This window comes from Rhinatrema bivittatum, chromosome 1, assembly GCF_901001135.1.
Source record: "Rhinatrema bivittatum chromosome 1, aRhiBiv1.1, whole genome shotgun sequence".
Lineage (NCBI taxonomy): Eukaryota > Metazoa > Chordata > Amphibia > Gymnophiona > Rhinatrematidae > Rhinatrema > Rhinatrema bivittatum.
The window spans coordinates 566,693,784-566,718,326 of NC_042615.1; the positions used below are offsets into that span (position 1 = coordinate 566,693,784).

The 24,543-nt window shown below is 42.9% G+C and overlaps 1 protein-coding gene across 3 annotated transcripts in view; it reads right to left on the minus strand.

The window, feature by feature from the left end:
• The window catches only part of LOC115099576 (BDNF/NT-3 growth factors receptor-like), a 265,666-nt gene that overhangs the window by 84,244 nt on the left and 156,879 nt on the right, over positions 1–24,543 (minus strand). For all 3 annotated transcript variants that reach the window (XM_029617318.1, XM_029617325.1, XM_029617311.1), the window contains one exon: positions 5,981–6,013. In XM_029617318.1, coding sequence (XP_029473178.1) covers positions 5,981–6,013 — 33 coding nt within the window. The remainder of the gene's footprint in view (positions 1–5,980; positions 6,014–24,543) is intronic.

Genomic DNA, 24,543 nt, shown 5'->3' on the forward strand with positions numbered 1-24,543 from the left:
CTCCATCTTATCTCTGTCTCTTTGGAGATACGGTCTCCAGAACTGAACACAGTACTCCAGGTGAGGCCTCACCAAGGACCTTTACAAGGGGATAATTACTTCCCTTTTCTTACTCAATATTCCTCTCTCTATGCAGCCCAGCATTCTTCTGGCTTTAGCTATCACCTTGTCACATTGTTTCGCCGACTTCAGATCATTAGACACTATCACCCCAAGGTCTCTCTCCTTCTCCATGCACATCAGCCTTTCTCCTCCCATCGAATACAGTCCATTCGTATTTCCACTCCCCATATGCATGACTCTGCACGTCTTGGCATTGAATCTCAGCTGCCATATCTTTGACCACTCTTCCAGCTTCCTTAAAACCCATCTCATTCTCTCCACTCCTTTTGGCGTGTCCACTCTGTAGCAGATCTTAGTGTCATCCGCAAAAAGACAAACCTTACCTTCTATCCTGTCCGCAATGTCGCTCACAAGATATTGAACAGGACCGATCCTTGTGGCACACCGCTTAAAACCGCTCTCTCTTCAGAGAGAGTTCCATTTACTATCACACATTGTCTTCTGTCCGTCAACCAGTTTGCAATCCAGGCCACCGCCTCGGCACTCACTCCTAAGCTTCTCATTTTATTCACCATCTCCTGTGCGGGACCGTATCAAAAGCTTTGCTGAAATCCAAGTAGATGGCATCGAGTGCTCTTCCTTGATCCAATTCCTTGGTTACTCAGTTAAAAAAGTCAATCAGATTTGTCTGACAGGATCTTCCCCTGGTGAATCCATGCTGCCTCTGGTCCAGCAATTCTCCCGACTATAGATAGTTCACTATTCTCTCTTACAACGTGACTCCATCAGTACGCCTGACTCACAATATCAAAAATGGGGTTCTTGATCTCAATGCATGTTTCCCTCTAATGCTAATTGTCAAGCTACTGCATGTTCAAGGAGAGAGAGCATCAACAGATGTATTTATGTTTTCAAGTTATAGTTCATTTCTGATTTTCAATATGTCATCCCAAATACTGCATTCCATTTTAGAGCAGTGCTGGGAAAGAGATGCAGCAGCAGCAATAACCTCATTATGGCACCAATCAAGTTGGGTATATAAAGGCCTTGCTTTCTCTAAGGGCTTTGCTATTTATGCCCCTTTTCAAGTGAAAGAACTGGTGCTCTGCAATAGGGGAATGAACAGAGGGCTTTTTTAGTTTTGCTTATAATAAAATCCCCCCCCCCCCTCTCCCATAGCAAAAATAGGGTAATTTTCAAAGGGACTTCTGTAGGGGCAAAGCAGCATATTAACCACAGAAATGCCCCTTTAGAAAGCTGCGTTCCTGGCACACACATAAAATTACCTGCATACACAAAGGGTTATTTTATAACAGCCCGTGGAGGGCTGAAGTCCAAGTCTACCTTGTACACGCTGACTTCAGAACTAATTTTCAAAGCCGGCTTATGCTTGTAACTCCACTTTGAAAATTAGCTAGGCCTCGCACACCTTAGCACAGCACAGGCACCCCATTACACCTAGAAAGCAGGTGTCAACATCTTCTCGGACAGTCATGTTCATACTTTTGAAAATTAAAATAACGCACGTAACTTACTGTAGTTCTGCAACCCAACATTGTGCCCCTCTCCCCCTCTTTCCAGTACACATAAAAATACCGCAAAACCACTTCCAGGCATACTTTTACCCCTAACCCCCCCCCCCACCCCACCTCAGGTAATTTTCAAAAAGCTCCCCCCTTCCACCCTCCCCATTTGTATGAATTTTCCCTTATGAGAGTAGGGGAGAGATGCTTTGGGCGTGTAAGTCTTCTTTGAAAATCGGTGTAAATTATGCATATGTTTGCCAGCAAACTTGTGTGCAATGTTAACAAAATTACCTGTAAAATGTGCAAGCAAAATGTGTGCCCTTGTTCAAGAAAAACACTCTAAATATGGTAAAATAAAGATATGATTGGCATAAATATGATATTTCGTGTTCAGTTCCCATGAAGAAGACTAAATTGTCTGCCTCATTTACATAACCTGTGGGCTGATGATGAGTCATTCCCAGTTGATAGAATTAAAAAAAAATATTTGGAGGAAATATAAATACGATGCACACCATCTACAGTTTGTGGAGGCATAAAAGCCATAGGGGTGGATTTTAAGACCCGCATGCGCGCATCCATGTGTGCACGGTTCCTGATCAGCAAACGGCTGCACTGATTTTATAACATGCACGAGCCAGCGCACGCATGTTATAAAATCCAATGGCTTTATGCACATGCGTGCCGGATTTTAAAATATGCACATGCATGTGCGGGCGGCCCGCGACTCGCGTGCGCAGGGGGGATTTTAGCAAAGTACGCATGGCAACCGATCGGGCCTCCCCCAGTTCCCTCCCAGTTCGCTCCAATTAAGGAGCAGACTGAGAGGGAACTTTCCTATCCCTAACCCTACCCTTCCTACCTCTTCCCCTCTGCTCCCTGACCCCTAACCTAACCCTACTTCTCCCTTATAATTTTTATTTTAATACTTACTACTCACCGTGAGCAGAAGTACCCTCTATGCGCCAGCCGACAGCCAGCACGTGCTTCCAGTGGCTAATGGCTCTGTCCTGGCCCACTCTTCACCCCACCCCTCTGTACCCAGACCACACCCCCTGGTCCACCCCTTTTGCAGGGCCCAACACTTCAGCACATAATGGAGGTTACGCGCGTGGCCAGGCCCGTTGTGAAATGCGTGCAGTGCGCGCAAGGCCCAGCCACGATGTTACCCCTGTTTTTTATGTGCGTGGCCCTTTTAAAATCGGGCCGATAATTTTTAAGTGAAAGAAGAACTCTTAATTTTGCTTTTATCAGCTCCAGTTTTACTGGACATGACCGTGGATAACATCCATCCTCTCTTTTGGGTTTTTTTTTTTTTTTTGCAAAAACATTTTCTCCGTCCTACTGTGAGCAGCATTATTTATTCATTTTTACACATCAGTAACATTAGAAGGGTGCCCCTTCAAGAATCTGGGTCAAGAGCTGACCCTTCATGCTATGGCAGGGGCCAAATGCTTTTGGCTGGAGCATGTTGGAAACTCTGAGGAGGCTGTCCTTGCTTCCCTTGGCTGAACTGTGGTATTTTTAGATGGCAGTTTGGGCCTGATGTGTGTATTTTACTTGTGGGAGCTTTAAGGAGGCTCCAGTTCTGTTTTTGGGCAACATACGGTCCAAAGTCATCAAACATCACTTAGAGGCTGATGCAGTATAGACCATTAGCTGCCATGTTTGTAATCCATAGAAAAAGCTACAAAATCTTTGAGCAGAGGTAACATGGCTCAGGAAAGCCAAAGAAAGTTAAACTTTTTGTGAATGCAATAGGGCATAAAGAACTCTTTCAAGTATTACACAGGTTGTGTGTATCAGTGAATCAGTTTTGGAGCTGGGGTCCCATTCTAATTTCATCAGACTATCACTGAATGGTAAAACTGCTCTTACTGCTTTGCTTCTGAAACTATCTTTAAAATAATTCAGGCAAACTGGGTTTCATGAAATACCTTCCTGATGTGCCGAAGAGCAGAATATCATAACTGATACAATTTTTGAAATAGTAGATTTTGAATAAATTAACTATTTCACGCAGTCTTACTATCTGACGGCTCAGCAAGCAAAACTTATCTTGCTGGCATACTGTTACCTCCTGAATATCGGCAGCATGGTGATTTTGAAAACTTGTAGACTGGCCATGCTAATTTTGCAGTACACGAGATTACCACAGCTAGCCAGCTAATTTTCAGGATGATTGAAGTGCCAGTATCTAGGAAGGAATAATGGAACTAATAATTTAAAAGGTGATAGAGCAACTTTTAAACTAGGTCGGGGAGGGGGGGAGGGAAGTAGACAGCCAATCAAGAGTATACAGTTCAATGTGGCGTATTTGGGGAAGTATTTGATGAGCAAATTAATGGAGTCACTGCTAAAAGAGAGTCCAGTTTCTGGAATCCAATGGATTGCAAGATCTGAGGCAGCATGGTTTTACCAGAGGTAGGCCTTGTCATACAAATCTGGTCAATTTCTTTGATTGGGTGACCAGAGTTGGATTAGGGGAGAGAATTAGATGTAGTGTACTACATCTAATTCTCTCCCCTAATCCAACTCTCCCCTAATCCAACTTTCCCCTAATCCAACTCTCCCCTAATCCAACTGGTAAATGGAATTCACTCCAAGGAGGGGACATTACTAATGGTATGCCTCATGGATTGGTCCTTGGACCTGATCTTTTCAATATTTCCATGAGCGATATTGTGGAAGGATTGTAGGGAAAGAATTGTCTTTTTTGGCAATGATACCAAAATCTTCAACAGAGTAGACAGCCAGGAAGGTGTGGAAAACATGAGGAGGGATATAGTGAGCCTTGAGGAATGCACTAGGGTCTAGCAGCTAAGTTTTAATGTTAAAAATGCAGTTATGTATTTAGGCTTTGAAACCCCAAAGAAGAACAACACTATAGAGAGTGAAATTCTTCTAAGCACAAAAGAAGCGTGGAATCTGGGGGATGATTGTATATGATTTTAAGGTGGTGAATAAGGCAACAACAAAGCCAGAAAGATTCTGGGGTGCATAGGGAGAGGAATGGTAAACAGAAAAAGGGAGGTGATAATTGTCCCTGGTGAGACTTCATTTGGAGTAATCTGCACAGTTCTGGAGATCGCACCTTCAAAAGGAAATAAGATGGTTGAAGTCGGTCCAGAGGATGGCCAATAAAATGATCAGTGGTCTTTATTATTAAGCATATGGGGACAAACTTACTGCCTGATTCACTAAGGCTTTTCTCCCAATCTGTGTCTATGGGAAAATATCGTAATGATCTAAACATGTATATCCTAGTGGAAAGACAAGATGGGGGATATTTGAGAGACACATTTAAATACTCCATGGCTTCCTTGCAAAGGAGACAGGATTCTTTCAATGCAAAGGAGGCTCTAGAACGAGGGGTCATAGGATGAGGGTGAAAGAGACTGGCTCAATACAGCAATAAAAATACACATTAGGGATGTGAATCATGTGCCCAATTGTTTTAACGATCGTACTTTTTTAAGATCTACCTCACATGTTTTGCATGTAGGGGGCTGCATGACCGAGAGATTCTCTACCCCCCCAGCTCTCCACTTATAGGTTACAGTGGAAGGGGTTGAGTGTACAGGGGAATGGGCGAGCAAAGGAGTTGGGGCCTGTAAAGATAGAGTGAAAGGGGTCTGAGCCTGTCCCTCCACCGCCGGGGAAGGGGGGAGGGAGTTGGGATGGCAGGACCATTATGCCTCGCGAGATCCCCCTTGGCCACCGCTGCAGCTCCTACCATCGCCGCCGCCTCTGGCCCTTCGTGGTGCTGGGGGGGGGGGGAGGATCGGAGCAGAGCAAAGATGTAGGAGGAGAGGGGACAAAAATCTCGCCCATTTTAAAGGGCTTAACAGCTTGTACAAAATATTTTACAATTCCATTTCAGTGTTTCTGATTGCATTGCTAAATTGAATTTTCAAAGATTGTGATTTATTTTCATTTTGATTTATTTCATTTGACATTGCGTTGGAATTGAGCTGTGTCATTTACCATACCATTCATTTAGTGAGTATAGTTTATATTTTTTCTTTTTTCATTCTTTTTCATTTCTAGAATTATGCGGTTTACATCTAGACACGGATTGCTTCTCACATGGACAATTATATGTTGCGTGTTCTAGAGTCGGCAAACCAGACAATCTCTATATCTGCACAGACAATGGAACAACAACAAAATGTATTTACGCATATTTCTCCAGTAAAGTTCAGATAAGAGAGAAGCCCGTGAAGGCTCCAGCTAGCTCATAGTTAAATAAAGCATATGGGCCACTGCCTAGATTTAACCAAGTGTTAATGTTTGTCTCTCAGCTAACTGTTAATATTCCTCCATTATTTTGCCATGATTCTTTCTTTTATTAAGGTAAAATAATTAAGAAAATAAAAGCTAATGTATACCATAAAATCCAGGATCAGTGATTGTCTCTTCACCTATAGAACAAAACAAAAACAAAAAAGCAAAATGTTTTGTCAGTGTATTTATAAAGGAGTCAGGATAAGCAATAGTTAGTTTAGAATATTTTTTACAGATAAATAAGGAAAACATATTCCCATGATATCTCATGTTACAACTGCCTTCATCTCATCAAAAAGAAAAGAGAAAGAAGAAAAAAAGGAAAGAAAGAAAAAGAAAAAGTAAAAGCATGCAAAACCCAAGCTTTTTCTTCATTTTCCAGATAAATGCAAGTTGTCATGGAGACTTTCAGTTTAAAGAACAATAACAAATTCTAGAGATGGAGATATGGCAGATACGAAGGCTCTGGGTGGAGGAAAAGAGGCAAAAGGCTTAAATTTTTCTGATGGATTTCTGCTCTCGTCAGTAATTTAAAATGATTTTCAGCGGCCTTTGAAAGTTTCCTCTATGAAGTGCAGTTGCAAAACATGCCAAAAATTACATCAGGTGAGCAGGCTGCATATTCACAATGATTTTGCAGATTTTTTGTGGCTAAGGTGAATGGCAGGTTCAGGATTGTTTTGTATCACATCACAGAGAAATACAAAGCAGGTGTCTGTCTGGAGAATGAGCTCTTCCTACAATTTCTCTCATTCGTAGGGTTGCCACTTCACCCAGGTCAATCCAGAGGCTGATTAAGGACTGGATTTTCCCCACTGCATTCATGAGGTTGTGGTCCTACACAGCCTTACTCATTTGGGGATTTCTATTTAAGAACCTAAATGGTTGTAATTGGGGTTAACCAATGGATCCAGGTCATCAGGAACAGCCTGAGCCAGTCTTAGTTTTACTATCATGTTCCATATGACCTAGAACCATTAGGCAACCCTATTTTAATATGCTAATGGAAGATACTTCTCTCCAGGAGGTGAGAGGTTGTATGTTTAAACCCAGTGCAAAGAGTTCCTGGCTCTCAGAGAACAAGTCTAATCTCCAGAGGTTAGAGTGGTAGACCTAGAAGAGTTGAGTAGACAGAGAGGAATATAGAGGATACCTTGAAGGACATAGTAGCCAGGTTCCAACTCCAGTCTGGAAGCCTTGGAGCTGCCTTGGAGAAGAAAGGTCACCTAGTCTGAGAGCATCACCTTGTAGCAAGGATCTGCTCACCAAGGGATGCATTATCCTCTCACACTAAGGATGTGTCTTCCAGGGCTGCTGACCAGGAGGAAAGGGTTAGATGAGCCATCATATCTGGTGTTTTGAAAATTAGGAATATAGATAGCTGGGTGGCTGGTGGACATCAGGATCACTTGGTAATTTGCCTCCTTGGTGTGAAGGTGGCAAACTTCACTCATCAACCTAGAAGGATTTTAGACAGTGCTGGGGAGGAGCTAACTGTTGTGGTACCTGACAGCACTGACATAGGACGATGTAGGGAGAAGGATCTGGAAGCTAAATTTAGGCATTTAGGTAAAAAGTTGCAATCCAGAACCTCCAGGGATGCATCCTCTGATTTGTTCCCTGTTCCACATGCAGGTACCCAGAGGCAGGCAGAGTCTCAATGCGTGGATGAGACGATGGTGCAGAGACGAAGGATTCAGTTTTGTAAGGAACTGGGCAATGTTTTGGGGAGGGGGGAGACTTTTCCAAAACAACAGGATCCACCTTAACCAGGGTGGAACCAGGCTTCTTGCACAAACCTTTAAAAAGGCAAAAGAGTAGTTTTTAAACTAGAAAAATGGGAAAAGCTGATAGTGTCTTAGCAATGCATGGTTCTGAAGGAGGTTTCTTCGAAAGATACTAATGAAATAGGAGAGGTAGGGCATCTCAACAGGGAGGTGTTAATAAAAGCAAAAGTAATAAATGTGCCTATAAGTAAAGAACCATCTGAATTAAAAGATTCCCAATTATCCCTGTCATCTGCTAAGCAGGTTATTACAAAAAACATAAGATGTAAAATAGTAGAGTTAGAATGTATAGCACTAAATGAAGAGATACAAATAATTGGCATCACAGAGACCTTGTGGACGGAGGATACAAATGCGACAGTGCTATACCAGGGTATAAATTATATCACAGTGATAGGGTGGATCAACTTAGTAGTGGTGGTACTTTATATTCTGGATGGTATAGAGTCCAAAAGGAGAAAGATCATGTAAGAGACTAAATGCAAAGTAGAACCTTTATGGATAGAAATATCATGTGTGTTGGGGAAGAGTGTAATGATAGGAGTATACTACTATCCACCTGGCCAAAATGATCAGATGGATGATGAAATGTTAACAGAAATAGGGAAGTTAACAAAGTTGGCAACACATTTCAATTACCCCAATACTTATTTATTTAAAATATTTTCTATTCTGTCTATAGCGGCCAGTCAAGCTAGGCGGATTATAATTAGAACAGATAACTAACATACATACTTAAAATTTAACAATAAAATATAATATAAAACCTAGCACATTACCAAACCAAATCCTGCTGAACATCAGAGCACAATATTTATTACTGCAATAAATAAATGAGCATTCACCTGTTTGCTGAATGTGCCAATATCTTTAATGCGCACAACACTGAGGGCAAGTAATTCCATAATTCAGGCGCTACTACTGAGAAAGATCTAAGATGTATCTCATTCAAAAGTGCTGTCTTAATTGAGGGGACTACTAACAAATGTTGGTCTATGGATCTCCAAACCCGACCTGGCACATTTTTTTCCAAGAGATTTGCTAAATAACTAGGGCCATCCATTCTCAATAACCTTAAAGGTTAAAACTAGTGATGTGCATTCATTTTTCCTGAATTAGACAATTTCAATGAAATTGCCTAATTCGGTATGGCTTGGGGAAACCAAAAAACGAAAGAAATTTTTCTGAAATTTCGGAAAAATGTGTTTTTCGTGTTAGTGCGCGATATCTTTGCCCCGTTAGTGTGCACTATCAGGCATTAGCTCACACTATTGTGAGTTAAAAAGCACTAACTCCCGATAGTGCACACTAACACGAAAATTGGGGGGCCCCCAAACAAAACCCAGAACCACGAGAAATACGAAATTTCCCGCAGGGGGCCCCAAAACGAAGCCCGAGACAATAGGGCTTAACGAAGCACATCTCTAGTTAAAACTAAAATTTTAAACTTAATCCTGTATCCTACAGGAAGCCAATGGAGCTCAAGCAATATTGGGGAAATATGCTCCCAACGTTGTGTAGATGATATTAAACGTGCGTCAAAATTCTGCGGTACTTTAATATTGACTGGGTAAATGTAACATCAGGACAGTTAAAGAGGTAAAGTTTCTGGATGGAATAAATGCCTGCTTCATGAAGCAACTGGTTCAAGAACCAACAAGAGAGCAAGCCATTTTAGATCTAATTCTCAGTGGAACGCAGGATTTGATGAGAGAGCCAATGATGGTGGGGCCACTTAGCAATAGTGATCATAACAAGAGCAAATTTGACTTATTGACTTGAAGGGGGACAATAAGTAAATCTATAGCTTTAGCACTAAAATTTCAAAAGGAAAACTGATAAAATGAGGAAACTATTTAGAAAAATGTAAAAGTGTAGCTACAAAAGTTAAGAGTGTACAATAGATTTGGACATTCTTTAAAAGGTGTGGTCATTCCAGTTAGCACGCGTGGTGTGGATGTTTTGTTTAAGGTAAAAAGTATCCTTTTTCAGACACTTTGGGCCGGATTATAAAAGCCCTTCGCGCATAAATCCAGGTAAATCCGGGTAGCGCGCGCACATGTACACCCACGAGTATGTTTGAAAATGATTTAATCCATTGAGAATGTTTCATCTAAAGCAGGTGTATTTGTGGTGTTTCGATCAGTTCAAAATCATCTGAAATTATGTGAAAGGGCATCCTGTATGTAAGTTCATTAGAGCTAAACATAAGCAATTGGGAAGAGATATTTTTTACCCATCCTTCTTGCTCTATTCTATATTGTTTGCACCACTTTTGAAACACTCTGTTTGCAAGTTGATCTGCAAGTGGAATTATAAAACAACCCTTGATCTCAGCTTATTGTGAATTATTCCAGAATATGCTCCAAAGATAATATTAGAATACATGGATGTTACTGACAAACAAATCCCCATGATGAAGCTGTTTCAGAGAACCAGTGGCCTCTGTTGGGGTATTCTTTGTATACCTGTATGTAATGCATTTGTAATTCAGGAAAATTGGGACACATTATATCTGTGAGTGTGGTTTGGAAAACCGTATACATTTTATTTGCAAGCAGTTACAATATATTTTATTTGCTGTGTATATGACTGAGGAGTGCTGTAATCTAATGTGTGACTGGTGTGAATGATATATGCTTTTTTTTTTAAATTTGTAAATGCAGGGCTGGGAGGGTTTGTGCATTATTTCTTGTTAAAATTTATTTTTTTGTTAAAAAATTGTTTGTGTTAAGAGGTAATTGTGAAATAATAAAAGAAATACTATATTGTTAGATTGTTCGATTCCCTTCCTTCGTTTTGGTTGTTCATTCTTTAAAAGTACCATTTTAGAAGCACAGTCTATATGTATTCAACACATTAAAAAGGTGGAAGGAAGGCCAAATAACTACCAGCATGGGTAAAAGGAAAGCCAAAAGAGGCTATTTTATTCTAAAGAAGGTCCTTCAAAAATTGGAAGAAGGATCCATCTGAAGAAAATAGGAAAATGCATAAGCGGTGGCAAGTGAGAGCACTGAGAAGAGAGGATCACCTTGCTGGTGGCTGAAAAGAATTGGTAAGTACTGCTTGGGGAACCTTTTAAAACTTAAAAGTATTTTTGAGAAATAAACTATTGGGGTATATTATTTAGTGTGTTTGTGACATGTAGTGTGTTTTGTATTAAATAGGTAGTCAGAAAGGCAGGCAAAAAACAGAAGTTTGTGTGTTTTGTATCAAATAGGTAATCAGAAAGGCAGGCAAAAAACAGATGTTTGTGTGTTTTGTATCAAATAGGTAGGCAGAAAGGTAGGCAAAAAACAGAAGTTTGTGTGGTTTGTTTTAAATAGCTAGTCAGAAAGGCAGGCAAAAAAAAACAGATGTTTGTGTGTTTTGTATTAAATAGGTAATCAGAAAGGCAGCCAAAAAAACAGAAGTTTGTGTGTTTGTATTTCCCAACCCTTCCACCCCTCTCCCACCCACCCTTAGTTCATCCTTTAATTTATAGGCAGGTGACAGACTTTCACATACACAAAAAAAGGTAATCAGCCTTTTAATTAAATTCAGAAATTCCCAACACCTTAGTAAGAGTTTAATCATTCCCTTGTAGGTCACTACCAGATATATAGTAAATATACTAATACATTTAAAGGACCCTAATTATAGATATTTAGACTCCGATTGCAACCTAAAACTTAACTAGGAACTGAACAAATTGAAGATGAAGGCAGCAGTCTAGCAGCAAGAGAAGGGCCTCCCAGTCTTTTGCATCAAGTATCACATGTATGATTTTTTACCCACTGGTGAGAAATAGTACATGTGCATCTGATGCAAAGAGCTCTTGTCTCTCAGAGAATGAGTCTGATCTCTGGAGGCTAGACTGGCAGACCGGGAGGACCTGAGGCAGACAGAGAGGTATATAGGGACATAGTAGCCAAGTCCCAATTCTAGTCTGGCAGCCCTGATGCTGCCTTGGAGGAGGAAGTTCTCATGATCAGAGAGTATCAACCTGGTGCAGCAGGAAAGGATCCTGTAGCAAGGGAATGCTCTCCAGGTGGTGCATTGTCCACTCACACTGAGGATGTGTCTCCCAGGGCTACTGCCCAGGAGGGAAGGGTTAGGAAGGCATCATAGTTGGTGATTCGATTATTAGGAATGTAGCCAGCTGGGTGGCTGGTGGGCATGAGGATCACCTGGTAACATGCCTACCTGGTGCAAAGGTGGTGGACCTCATGCATCACCTAGATAAGATTTTAGACAGTAGGGGAGGAGCTGGCTGTTATGATACATGTGGGCACCAAAGACATAGGAAAATGTGGGAGGGAGGTTCTAGAAACCAAATTTAGGCTCTTAGGTAGAAAGCTGAAATCCATAACCTCCAGGGTACCATTCCCTGAAATGCTCCCTGTTCCATGCAGAGGTCCCCAGAGGCAGGGAGAGCTCCAGAGTCTCAATGCGTGGATGAGACAATGGTGCAAGGAAGAGGGATTCAATTTTGTAAGGAACTGGGGAACCTTTTGGGGAAGGGGGAGTCTTTTCCAAAGGAATGGGCTCCACCTTAACCAGGGTGGAACCAGGCTGCTGGCCCTAACCTTTAAAAAGGAGATAGATCAGCTTTTAAACTAAATCAAAGGAGAAAGTCGACCGTCGCTCAGCAGCATCTGGTTCAGAGGATATTAATGAAGCATTAATGAAGCATTAGAGTTAGGGCATCCCAACAGAGAGGTTCCAATATAATAAAATTAGACCACGTGCCTATAATTAAAAACTCATCTGAGCTAAAAGATTCCAATTTATCCCTGTCAACTGAACAGTAGAATGTTAATACAAACAAAAAACACACTTTGAAATGTTTGTAGGCCAATGACAGAAGTTTAAGAAATAAGATGGGAGAATTAGAGTCTATAGCAGTAAAATGATAACATACACTTAATTGGCATCTCAGAGACATGGTGGAAAGAGGATTACCAATTGGATAGTGCTATACCAGGGTATATCACAATGACAGAGAGGAGCATCGTGGTGGTGGGGTGATGCTTTATGTCCAGGATGACATAGAATCCAATAGGATAAAGATCCTGCATGAGACTAAATGCACAATCAAATCTTTATGGGTAGAAATCCCTTGTGTATTGGGGAAGAAAATAGTGATAGGAGTATACTACCAACCACCTGGCCAAGATGGTGAGATGGACAGTGAAATGCTAAGAGAAATTAGGGAAGCTAACCAAATTGGTAGTGCAGAAATAATGGGAGATTTCAATTACCCTAATATGGACTGGGTAAGTGAAACATCAGGGCATACTACAGAGATAAAGTTCCTGGATGGAATAAATGGATCAACTGGTTAAGGAACTGATGAGAGAGGGAGCAAATTTAGATCTAATTCTCAGTGGAGCACAGGATTTAGTGAAAGAGGTAATGGTGGTAAGGCCTCTTGGCATTAATGATCATAATATGATCAAATTTGAATTAATGACTGGAAGGGGGGCAGTAAGTAAATCCACGGCTCCAGCACTAACTTTCAAAAGGGAAACGTTGATAAAATGAGAAAAATAGTTTAAAAACTGAAACGTGCAACAACAAAGGTAAAAAGATTGGAAGATGGCCAATGCAACCCTGATATTTAAAAAGGGATCCAAGGTGATCCAGGAAACTATAGACTGGTGAGCCTGACTTCAGAGCCAGGAAAAATTGTGAAAACTGTTATAAAGAATAAAATCATAAAACATTTAGACAGACATGGTTTAAAGGGAGGGACACAGCCAGCATGGATTTACCCACTGAAATCTTACCTCACAAATCTCCTTCATTTTTTTGAAGGGGTGAATAAACATGTGGACAAAGGTGAACCAGTAGATGTGGTGTATTTGGATTTTAAGAAGATGTTCGATAAAATCCCACATGAGAGGCTTCTAAGAAACTAAAAAGGCATTGGATAGAAGGCAATGTGCTTTTGTAGATTACAAACTGGTTAAACGACAAAAAACAGAGAGTAGGATTAAGAGGTCAGATTTCTCAATGGAGAAGGCAAACAGTGAAGTGCCTCAGAGATCTGTTCTTGTACCAGTGTTTTTTAATTTATTTATAAATGATCTGGAAAGGGGTACGATGAGTGAGGTGATTAGATTTGCGGATGACACAAAGTTATGCAGAATGGTTAAATCTCAAGCAGATTGTGAAACATTGCAGGGGGACCTTGTAAGACTGGATGACACTGGCTTCCAAATGTCAGTTGAAATTTAATGTGGACAAGTACAAAGTGATGCACATAGGGAAAAATAACCCTTGATGTATTTGCACAATATTAGGTTCTATCTTAGGAGTTACCACCCAGGAAAGATATCTAGGTGTCATATTGGACAATACATTGAAATTGTTGGCTCAGTGTGCTGCAGGGGTCAAAAAGTCAAACAGAATGTTAAAAATTATTAGGAAAGGAATAGTGAGTAAAACAGAGGATGTCATGGTATCTTCATATTGCTCCTTGCTGAGACTACACCTTAAGTACTGTGTGCAATTCTGGTTGCTGCATTTCCAAAACAATACAGTTGCACTGGAAAAGGTTCAGAGAAGGGCAACCAAAATGATAAAGGTGATGGAACAACTAAACAGGTTAGGGCTGTTCAGCTTGGAAAAGAGTCAGCTGAGGGGAAATATGATAGTGGTCTATAAAATCATGAGAGGTCTAGAATGGGTAAATGTGAATAGGTTATTTACTCTTTCAGATAATACAATGAGTAGGTGGCACTCTATGAAGTCAGTAAGTAGCACATTTAAAACATATAGAAAATTCTTAATGCCCAATTAAGCTCTGGAATTCATTGCCAGAAGATGTGGTTAAGGCAGTGAGAACATCTGGGTTTAAAAATGTTTTAGATAAGTTCTTGGTGGCGACATCCATGAACCACTATTAACCAAGCTGACCTAGGAAATAGCCACTGCTTATTATTGGCATTGGTAGCATGGGATTTATTTACTGTTTGGGTACTTGCCAGATACTTGTATCCTCGACTGGCCACTGTTGGAAACAGAATGCTGGGCTTCATAGACCCTCACTCTGACTCAGTATGACAACTTCTTATGTTCTTATACTGAAGGTATGTTAAAATAGTTTTATTTCTTATTCACACATGCAGAAGCATCTCTGCATTCTGCTTATGTTGGTTCTCTAGGTGGTATGTTCTACAAAAGTTATGCACTCAGCAAAACAGCAGTTAGAAGACTAAGAGGAAAAACTTAATTTTATAGAAACATCATTAAAACTGTGTGTTAGCATGGACTAGCCAATGAAGGATCACAGACCTAAGTCCTAATGCATGCTTTGCTCTTGCTCTTCTGGAAATCACCAAGAAGTATTACAAACAAGCAAAGTAAAATTTCCCAGCAGTACTTATAGACACAGAATGGGAGAAAACCTTTAGTAAATTAGGCTCTTAGACTGCTCTACAAGTTTAAGGGTCAGCACCTTCCACCTATTTCAACCTGTGAGCACTCAACAACATTCCACAAAACCCAGGAGTCTGCCCTGCATACATGTCCCTTGACACTCACCAGTCCCCATACTGGACATGGCAATGGTAATTTGCAAATTCCAAACACAGTATAAAGAAGCCACATTTTAATTCAGACATTCCTTCAGTGTTAAAATGATAAACTGATAAATTGCATACAATGGGCACTGACTGTGGCTATGCCATCTTAACAAAGCAGGTTAGAAGGGAATGTATTTCTCATGCCAGCTCCTTTTTCCTTCCAGTTTTCTTTCCCAAATTGGATTTAAATGTATCACCTAATGTGAATTATGTCATAAATGAAGATCTATGTCTTTTTTATGAATCTTTAAGTGGAAGGTTTAGGAATGTATATACGCAAAACATCTGAAAATCAATCTTTATTTTTTTCAACTGGAGGTTAATCCTCCTGCTTCAACAATGTTAGGATTCGTAGGTTGGTGAGCTCTTGGCCCGGGAGGAGCCCCACTGAGCCTCACCATCAGGAGGCAAGGTCTGAGCTACAGGTGACACAGCCCAATGAGTAGCGGGGAGAGCAGGAGACTGGGGTATGGATGTGGTAGCCAGGATAGGTCCCCCGTGGTGGAGTGCTGGACAGGCCCCGAGTAGTGGGGAATGCAGGCAAAGTTTGAAGAAGTGCTTGCAAGGTCGAACCCAGGGGGCAGAGCCACAAAGAGAGTCAGCACAGAGGGAATGACGTGGGCTTACCTAGGACACGGGGAAGCCCAGGGGTCTCTGGCAATGCAGGAGAACACCACCCCGAGGAGCGGGGGACTGTGGTACAGTCACATGGTAGGCAGGATGCTACCCCGAGGAGCAGGGAGTGGAATGTAGTGACAGCGGTAGGCAGGGCGATGCCCCAAGGAGCAGGGGTGTGCAGCACAGTCCCAAGTTCACAGGCGCTACCCCGAGGAGTAGGGAACGCATCTAGTTACAAGCGATGGCAATGGCCCGTGGAGCGGGGTACACCAGCGCTGAGTCTCCACGAAGCAGAGTATTGAGGCAGTGGCCCGCAAGGCGAGGTACACCTATGTTGGTCTCCACAAGGCAGAGTAGAACGGCAATAGTCCGCAGAGCGGGGTACACGGAAGGAGTAGTTCCTGGAGCAACCCCGAGTAGTGGGGAAGAAGGCAGTCAGTGTCCGAGGCGCAGGGCCCTCCAAGAAGCAGATAGCCAGAGACAGGAGCAGGGCCCCGGAGGAGCGGGTACCCGAGAGTGTCTCATGCCCGGAGGAGCAGGAACCAGGAACCAACATCCATAACGAGAGCAGCAGGATTCAGCAAAGAGGGAACATAAGAACATAAGAAAATGCCATACTGGGTCAGACCAAGGGTCCATCAAGCCCAGCATCCTGTTTCCAACAGTGGCCAATCCAGGCCATAAGAACCTGATGGTGCTTAAGAGTCCAGGGCTAGTGATATCATCAAGGGGAGATGCCCCTGAGGTTCTCGCCCTGGGATCCTTAAAGGAGGGCCATGGAGTGCCTAGGAAGGCACGGGAGAAACATGGCGGTCGGCGTCTTCACCACCCTGGGGAGACCTGGAACGGAGCCATGAGGGTCAGAGGTGGCTAGCCATAGCCACGAGTCTTCCCAGAGGAGAGAGGGCAGTGAGGCACGAAGTGAGTAATAGCGGTTGCAGCCATCTGCAACTGATGGTCATAGCATAGATGTTCTCAGTCTCAGCCGAAAGACCAAAAAAGGATTCATCTCAGAACTCAAACCCTACACTTGAATCTTAGCCATAATTAGGGTTGTCTATTTGTTTGAAAAGAATAGGGAATCTAAATGGAAAATGGCCATTTGCCGTTTGGTTCATTTCAAGTTAATTGCATCCTTATTGGGTCCCAAAACCCTGAAAAGTTTCAGGTGTTTTCATTTCAACAGATAATGAATATTAATAAGTCCCTGATCTGAAAATCCTTGGAGTCTTGCTGGACTTGGAACTAGCCATACTCCCACAAATACATACAACAATGAAGAGTTGCTTCTTCCAACTACGTAACCTTCAAAGACAATGCCCTCTCCTTGTGAAGATGAACTCAATCACAGTGGTCCATGCCACGATTATCATGTGGCTAGATTACAATAATGTAATATGCTGGAGTCTAACAGATAAGATCCTCCACAAACTCTAGATAACACAAATTTAGTTGCTCGGCTCATAGAAGGACGCAAGCTACATGACTATTTCACACTGGGCCTATGTAAACTATACTGGTTACCAGTCTCTGACTCTGATTTTCAAGGCTCTGAAAGGAGATGGACCTAATAACAAAGTAGATGATGGCAGAAAAGTACCAAAATGGCTCATCCAGTCTGCCTAGCAAGGTGTTCCGGGTTGTAGCTGCCACTCTGTGCAGGGTACCCCTTTGCCTTCTATTTAGGATTGCTCTGTGGCTCTCTACAGGTTACCCTTTATTTTTCTTTAAAGCACAATACAATCATTTCAATGTGGTGTGGGGTTAAACTACAGTTCCATGGATATTATCCAGTATTTTGTTTCCATTTTTTTGGCAATAAGAGATCCTCTGTGTATCTCCTGCTATCTTCACTACCTCTTCCTGGAGAGCATTCCTTGCATCCACTACCCTTCCTGTGAAAAAAATATTTTCTGATGTTGGTCCTGAGTCTGCCTCCTTGCATTTTCAGGCTGTGACCCCTTAGTTTTACAGCTTCCTTTGCATTGGAAAACAGCTTCTTTGTGCATTAATATATTTCAGGTTTTTAAATGTCTGTATTATATCCCCCTGTCTTTCTTTTACTCTCCAGTATATATGGTTAGGTCTTGAAGTCTCATCTCATATGTCTTTTGGTGCAGACCACATACCATTTTGGTTGCCTTTCTCTGGACTGCTTCTAGCCTACTTTCATCCTTTTGGAGATATGACCTCACCACTGACCTGTACAGGGGCATTATCACTTCCTTTTTCTAATGGCTATGCCTATCTCTCTATGCAGCCTAACATGCATCTGGCTCTAGTCCCTAACTTGTCACTCTGTTTGGCCACCTTGAGATCATCAGACACTATCACCCCCGAGGTCTCTTTTCTGATCAGTGCACATCAGAACCCTGTCCTGTCCCCCCTCCCCCTCCCCCGTGTACAGCTTCTTTGGATTTTTGCATCCCAAATGAATGACCCTGCACTTTTGTTTGCATTGAATTTTTGCTGCCAAGCCTTTGACCAGTCTTCAAGATTTTTTAGGAAACTTCACATTCTCTTCACTCTATTGCATATTTTCTATCTGCAAAAAGGCCGACTTTTCCTTGTAAGCTTTCTGCAATATTGCTCACAAAGATATTGAAGAAAACAAATCCCAGGACTGATCTCTGAGACACTCCTCTAATCACCTCTCCTTCTCTTGAATTAATTTCATTTACTGATTACCACCATTCTCTGTTGTTCATCGCTCAGCCAATTTCTAATGCAGTCTACCACCTTGGATCCCATCACTAAACCACTCAGTTTATTCATGAGGCTCTTATATAGTACAGTATCAAAAACTTTGCTGAAATACAATTAAATCAATTACAATTAAATTAAACCAGTGGCCAGTGGTTGGTGTTCCACCTTCACGGAGCGGAAGGATGGAGGGCTGCCATCTCCCAATTAAAAAAAGAAAAAAAACAAACAAAAAAACCCAAAAAAACAAAAAACAGGGATGGGTTCATGGGCTATAGGTATTACCAATTATTAGGCTTTTCAATATTTGATGATAGTTAATGTGACTTTCAAGGCATACTTCACTTTCAATGCATATCCAGCATAGCTCCCGGCTTCAACGGCAGGGGAGAAGAAAAACTAATAATTCACGCATTTCCAGCATTGCTCTCTGCTTCAACGGCAGAGAGCTATGCTGCCGCTTAACCAACTAATCAAACTTAATATTTCACTTGGAAGCAGCTCCATCACTGCTCTCTACATTAATGGTGGGGGTGAAAGGGAAATAGAGCCTAAGGTTACTAAGAGCCAAGAGAAACAGATAAGTATGAGAAAAAAGAAGTGTGAAGCTTGCTGGGCAGACTGGATGGACCGATTGGTCTTCTTCTGCCGTCATTTCTATGTTTCTAAATCACATTCAGTGTTCATCCTTTAGTCACCCAACTGAAAAGAAAATCAGTCAGATTTGTTTGACATGATCTGCCGCTGGTAAAGTCATGCTATCTGTGATCTTGAAACCCACTGGATTGTAGGTAATTCACTGTCCTTTACTATTTACTTGAGAGAAAGGTTGTCCTTTTATATACCCTCCAGACCACTAAGATCACCACTTGGGGCCTCCATAACTACTCTGGTGACAAAAGTAATCAAAAGAACAGATACCCACTGATGATCCTTCTCAAAAGCAGCACTTACTTTATGGAACTTTTTCCCAGAAGAAATCAGCCACATTAGGAGCAGATTGGCCTATGGGAGAATCGGGCATTCCCCAGTGGGCTGATCGCCCTGGTCACATGGTAATCTCAGCTCCTGCTGAGTGACTGCCATGGAACTTGATGTGGCCGAGAGAAGTGTTGGCGCATCTGTGGGGCCCGAGGGAGGTGTCGGCGGGTCCACGATGGAGTCCAACCCAGTGTGGCCCGAGGGAGGTCTTGGTAAGGCCATGTTGAAGCCCAACCTATTGCAGCCCGAGGGAAGTGTTGGTGCGGCCTGGAAGAGGTCTCAGTGGAGCCACGTGACCTGAGAGAAGTGTCAGCACAGCCTGAGGGAGGTCTCTACGTGGCCCAAGGGAGATCTTGGCCCAAAGAAAGGCCTACAGGCTCGGCAACAGGAAGCATTTGGCAGTTGCAGGGCCACTTCCTCCCACTTCCTCCTCCGGCAGTAAATGAGCCATGCGGCTCGGCCAAGGCCCAGAAAAAAGGACCCCTGAGAGTAGTTTGTATGTGTGCATATGAGAGAAAGTGCCAGCATGGGTGTATGAAAGAGAGAGCCTGAATATGTGCATGAGAGTGAGCCTGCATGTGTGTATGAGAGAGCCTGAATATGTACATGAGAGAGAGTGACTGCAGATGTGTATGAAAGAGAGCCTGAATATGTGCATAAGAGTGAGCCTGCATCTGTGCATGAAAGAGAGAGAGCCTGCAAGTGTGTATGAAAGAGAGCCTGAATATGTGCATTAGAGTGAGCGCCTGGATGTGTATGAGAGAGAGCATGCCTAAATGTTTATATGAGAGTACCTGCATGTATGCATGAAAGAGTGAGAGCCTGAATGTGTCTGTGAGAGACAGAAAGCCTGCATGTGTGTATGAGAGAGAGAATCTGCATGTGTGTGTGAGAGCCTGCATGTGTATGAAAAAGAGAATGCCTATGTATGTGAAGGAGGGAGAGATTGTGAGGCCTTCTTCACCCAAATCGACAACTATCTCTGGAAAATCAAAAGATGCCAGGTCTTCATTTATTTAATGGTATGGAGGAGATCTGGAGATTTTATTATTATTTATTTTTAAAATTCTTTTAAATTTGGGAGTGTTATTTCATGTGTCTGCTGTTTTGAAATATTTTATTGGTGTTTGGGAAATATTAGAACAAATTTACGTGACTTTTTAAATCATTAGGGGCCCAATATTGAAAGATGGCTGTTTAAGTAAGTTGGCTGGATATAACTTATCCAGCTAAAATACATGGCATATTCAGCAGCAAGGCTATGTCGCTGAATATACACATACTAGCCGTTAAGCCCGTAACTCCTAATCCCCAGCGAGAAACTGAGCCGATAACCGAGCCTCCTTATCTCAGAAATCCCCCATCAATCTCTCTGCAGAAATCCTCATTACACCGGTAAGCACCCAACAACACTCATCCACATCAAGCACTCATCCGGAAACCAGCCTATCATCCGCCCAATATCCTCCGGCTCCCTTCCAAAATCCATCCTGTTACCATCCAGCCATATCCAGAACTATCCAATCATTCATCCTGATTCGTCCAGAACTCAGTCTGACCAATGACTGCCCACCATCAATCACTCACCTCAGCTGCATTCCACAATCATTTCAACTTTACCTATCACCCATCCCATAAGCAGCATTCACACCCAGCACTCTGAATGACATCGTCCAGCACTCAACCCAGCTACAGCCAGCACTCATAATAACACCATCCATCTCTATACCCACCTCACAAACACTCAACCAAGGAACAGCACCTCTTCAATCATCCTCGATCTCATCCGCATATTACATCTTCAGCCATCATCCTCTCATCAGTCTACCTAATATCAACAAGCGCTCACCCAAGAGACATCAACAGTCACTCCCACTTCTTCCAGTAACGACCTGAATCTCACCCAACTTCCTCCCATTTCTACCAGCCTTTCATTCAGAACGCTGACAGTGATCTTCATCTAAAAATACAGACACTAATAGAAACTACGCTCCTTCGGTTCACAACTGAAACCAGCTCAACCTCCCCTGACACTGGACGGACACCTACAAGGACAGTCACCGACAAGGACCGACAAGACACCCACAAGGACACGAGACAGAAATCTACAATGACCCTACTGAACCTGGACAGACAGACACCCTCCAGGACAGACACCTGATTCCTGACAGACAGACTCAAGGACAGACTCCTTTAAGGACTGACACCTACTAAGACTCAGGACAGACAACTACTAAGATCCTCCTGATTCCAGACAGTCACTAAGATCCTCCTGATTCCAGACAGTCACCTACTCAGACCATCCCTACATCCCAGAACACCCAATCTTCCTCCCACATACATACTCTTGATATCTACCACACCCACTCCACGATACCTAGTCCAGAGGATCACCCAAACTCTTCAAGACTTAGCTATCGTCTGAAAAATGACTTCAACCCACACCAAATATCTTCAGAACAATCTCAATAACAGACACCTAATCAACATCCCACTCATGAAGAACATCAAAAACCTATTTTATCTCACCTTCTTTCTGATTAACGCTCAATCACTAACAAATAAATTCTTCTTAATATCAGACATAATCCAAGAAAAGAACCCGGACTTCATTGCAGTAACAGAAACCTGGTTCAAAAACACCGACCAAGTGCTGATAAACCAACTCACCAACAATAACTATGACCTATTTTCAATCCCACACAAGTCCCGAAGAGGAGGAGGGCTTCTCCTTATCATAAAAAAACATTTTTCTATGAAACTAATCCAGCACAACCTTCCAAAGAAATATGAAATTGCTCTTTTTGACTCTGAATTCCTACAGATATGCCTAGTCTATTGCCCACCTAAACTTCTAGAAAGCGAAATCTCTCCACTCATAGAATTTTTAATAACCAACATTAGTATAAAAAAACCTACTATTATTCTCGGTGACTTCAACCTCCACACCGACGATAACCCCAGGTCACAAAATTGCCAAACCCTGCTCGACATGCTCTCTGGCCTAAACCTAACCCAACTAGTGAACAACCCCACTCACAAAGCAGGCCACACCTTGGACCTGATTTTCACCAACCACTTATTCTCCGACACATCAATTTCATCCAATCCTGTCCCTTGGTCTGATCACCACCTACTACATTGCAAGACAATAGTAACAACCAACTGCATCACGGAAAATAAAGAACCTCTATTTTTCAATTACAGACCCCCCTTCCAACCCGACCTACTTCAACAAGAACTAGGTAAACAACTTGAGAATCTCAACCTCTCCAATATTAACACAGCCACCCACTCCTGGTTCCACCTGACCGAACAAACCGCTAATAGCATAAACCCAGTGAAATCGAAACTAGTAAAAACCCAGTGAAATCGAAACTAGTAAAAACTAGTAAAAAATAACCTAGGAAAGCCAACCTCAGGAAATTGGAAAAAGAATGGCGTAAATCCAATTGCCCACGATCCCATCAAAGATACCGCACACAACTCGCCAGCTACAAAAAGACGATCCTGAACACCAAACGCGACCACTACAGTCAAAAAATAAAAAACTCAAACAACTCCAACGCCCTCTTCAACATTGTAAAAAACCTCATAGATGAGAACAACACCACCCCCAAATCAGATTCGAACAATTTAAGCCAAGACCTTGTCTTTTTCTTTAAAAATAAAACAAAATCACTGACACCTTTAACAATTCCGCAAATACAGTAGAACTTCAAGACACAACGAAGATAACACCCTGGTCGAATTTCGATCTTATCACTAATATTGAAGCTGAAAAAATGCTAAGGAAGATAAACCCAGCTCATCATGATCTTGACACCATCCCGATGTTGCAGTTGGGTACTGCAGGCGAGGTAGTGGACCCTTGGGCCGGCCCACCTAGATGACAGGGTAGGCCGGGAGGCGGAGCCACAGGCTGGCGGTGTTCACCCGGGAACCAGGAGCCCCCCAGGAGGAGCCCGTAGGGTCCTGGAACCTTAGGACTTGGGGTATATGCTCAAAGTCCAGTGGCAGGTAAGGCCTAGGCTGGGAGTGTAGTATGGAAAGTCCAAGAGTGTAAGATAGTCCGTGGACCGGCTGTACAGGCCGAGGGCCAGCTGATGACAGGGCAGCGGGCGGCAGCGGAACCTGTAACTAACCGGACAGTGAGGCAGGGTCTGTAGAATGCTGGGCCTGGAGCAGGCTGAAGACTGAAATGGAATCTGTAGCAGACTGTGGACTGGAACAGGCTGTAGACTGGAACGGAGTCTGTAGCTGGCTGTGGACTGAAGCAGGCTGTAAGCTGGAATGGAGTCTGTAGCAGGTTGTGGACTGAAGCAGGCTGTAGCGAAGTCAGGAACGGACCAAGGTCTGAGGCAGGCGGCAGGCTGAAGCGAAGTCGGGAACGGGCCAAGGTCTGAGGCAGGCGGCAGGCTGAAGCGAAGTCGGGAATGGACCAAGGTCAGAGGCAGGTGGCAGGCTGAAGCGAAGTCAAAGGCAGTCCAAAGGTCAAGTCAGGAACGAGGAACAGACGAAGTACAACTCAGAACTACTAGGCAGTAGTGAACCTCGTTGCAAGGCAAGGAGAAGGAGTCCGGACGCTGGTTATATCAGGCTTAGGGCATGGCGTCATCAGCACAGGCGGGGCCAGACTTCCTGGAGCTGTGCGCACAAAGTGGGCGTCCTCGCGCGCGCGCGAGGCAGCGGGGAGACGGGCAAGCAATGGCGGCCGCCACGTGGAACTGGCAGAGCTGCCGGAGTCCCAGCCACGCGGAACGCGGCGTTTCCAGCAGCGGAGGTAGGCACTGTTCAGAGCTAGAGAAGGGGAAGTGGCACAGACCGCAACACCCAACCCATGAATTAAAAGAAATGGCTCATTTCATTGCCCCCTCCATAGCAGCAATTATTAACAAATCTCTTGAAGAAGGTGTACTTCCTACAAAACTAAAAATTGCCACAATCACTCCAATTCTAAAAAAAAAAAGGAACCTAGACCCAGTCGATCTGAATAACTATCGTCCT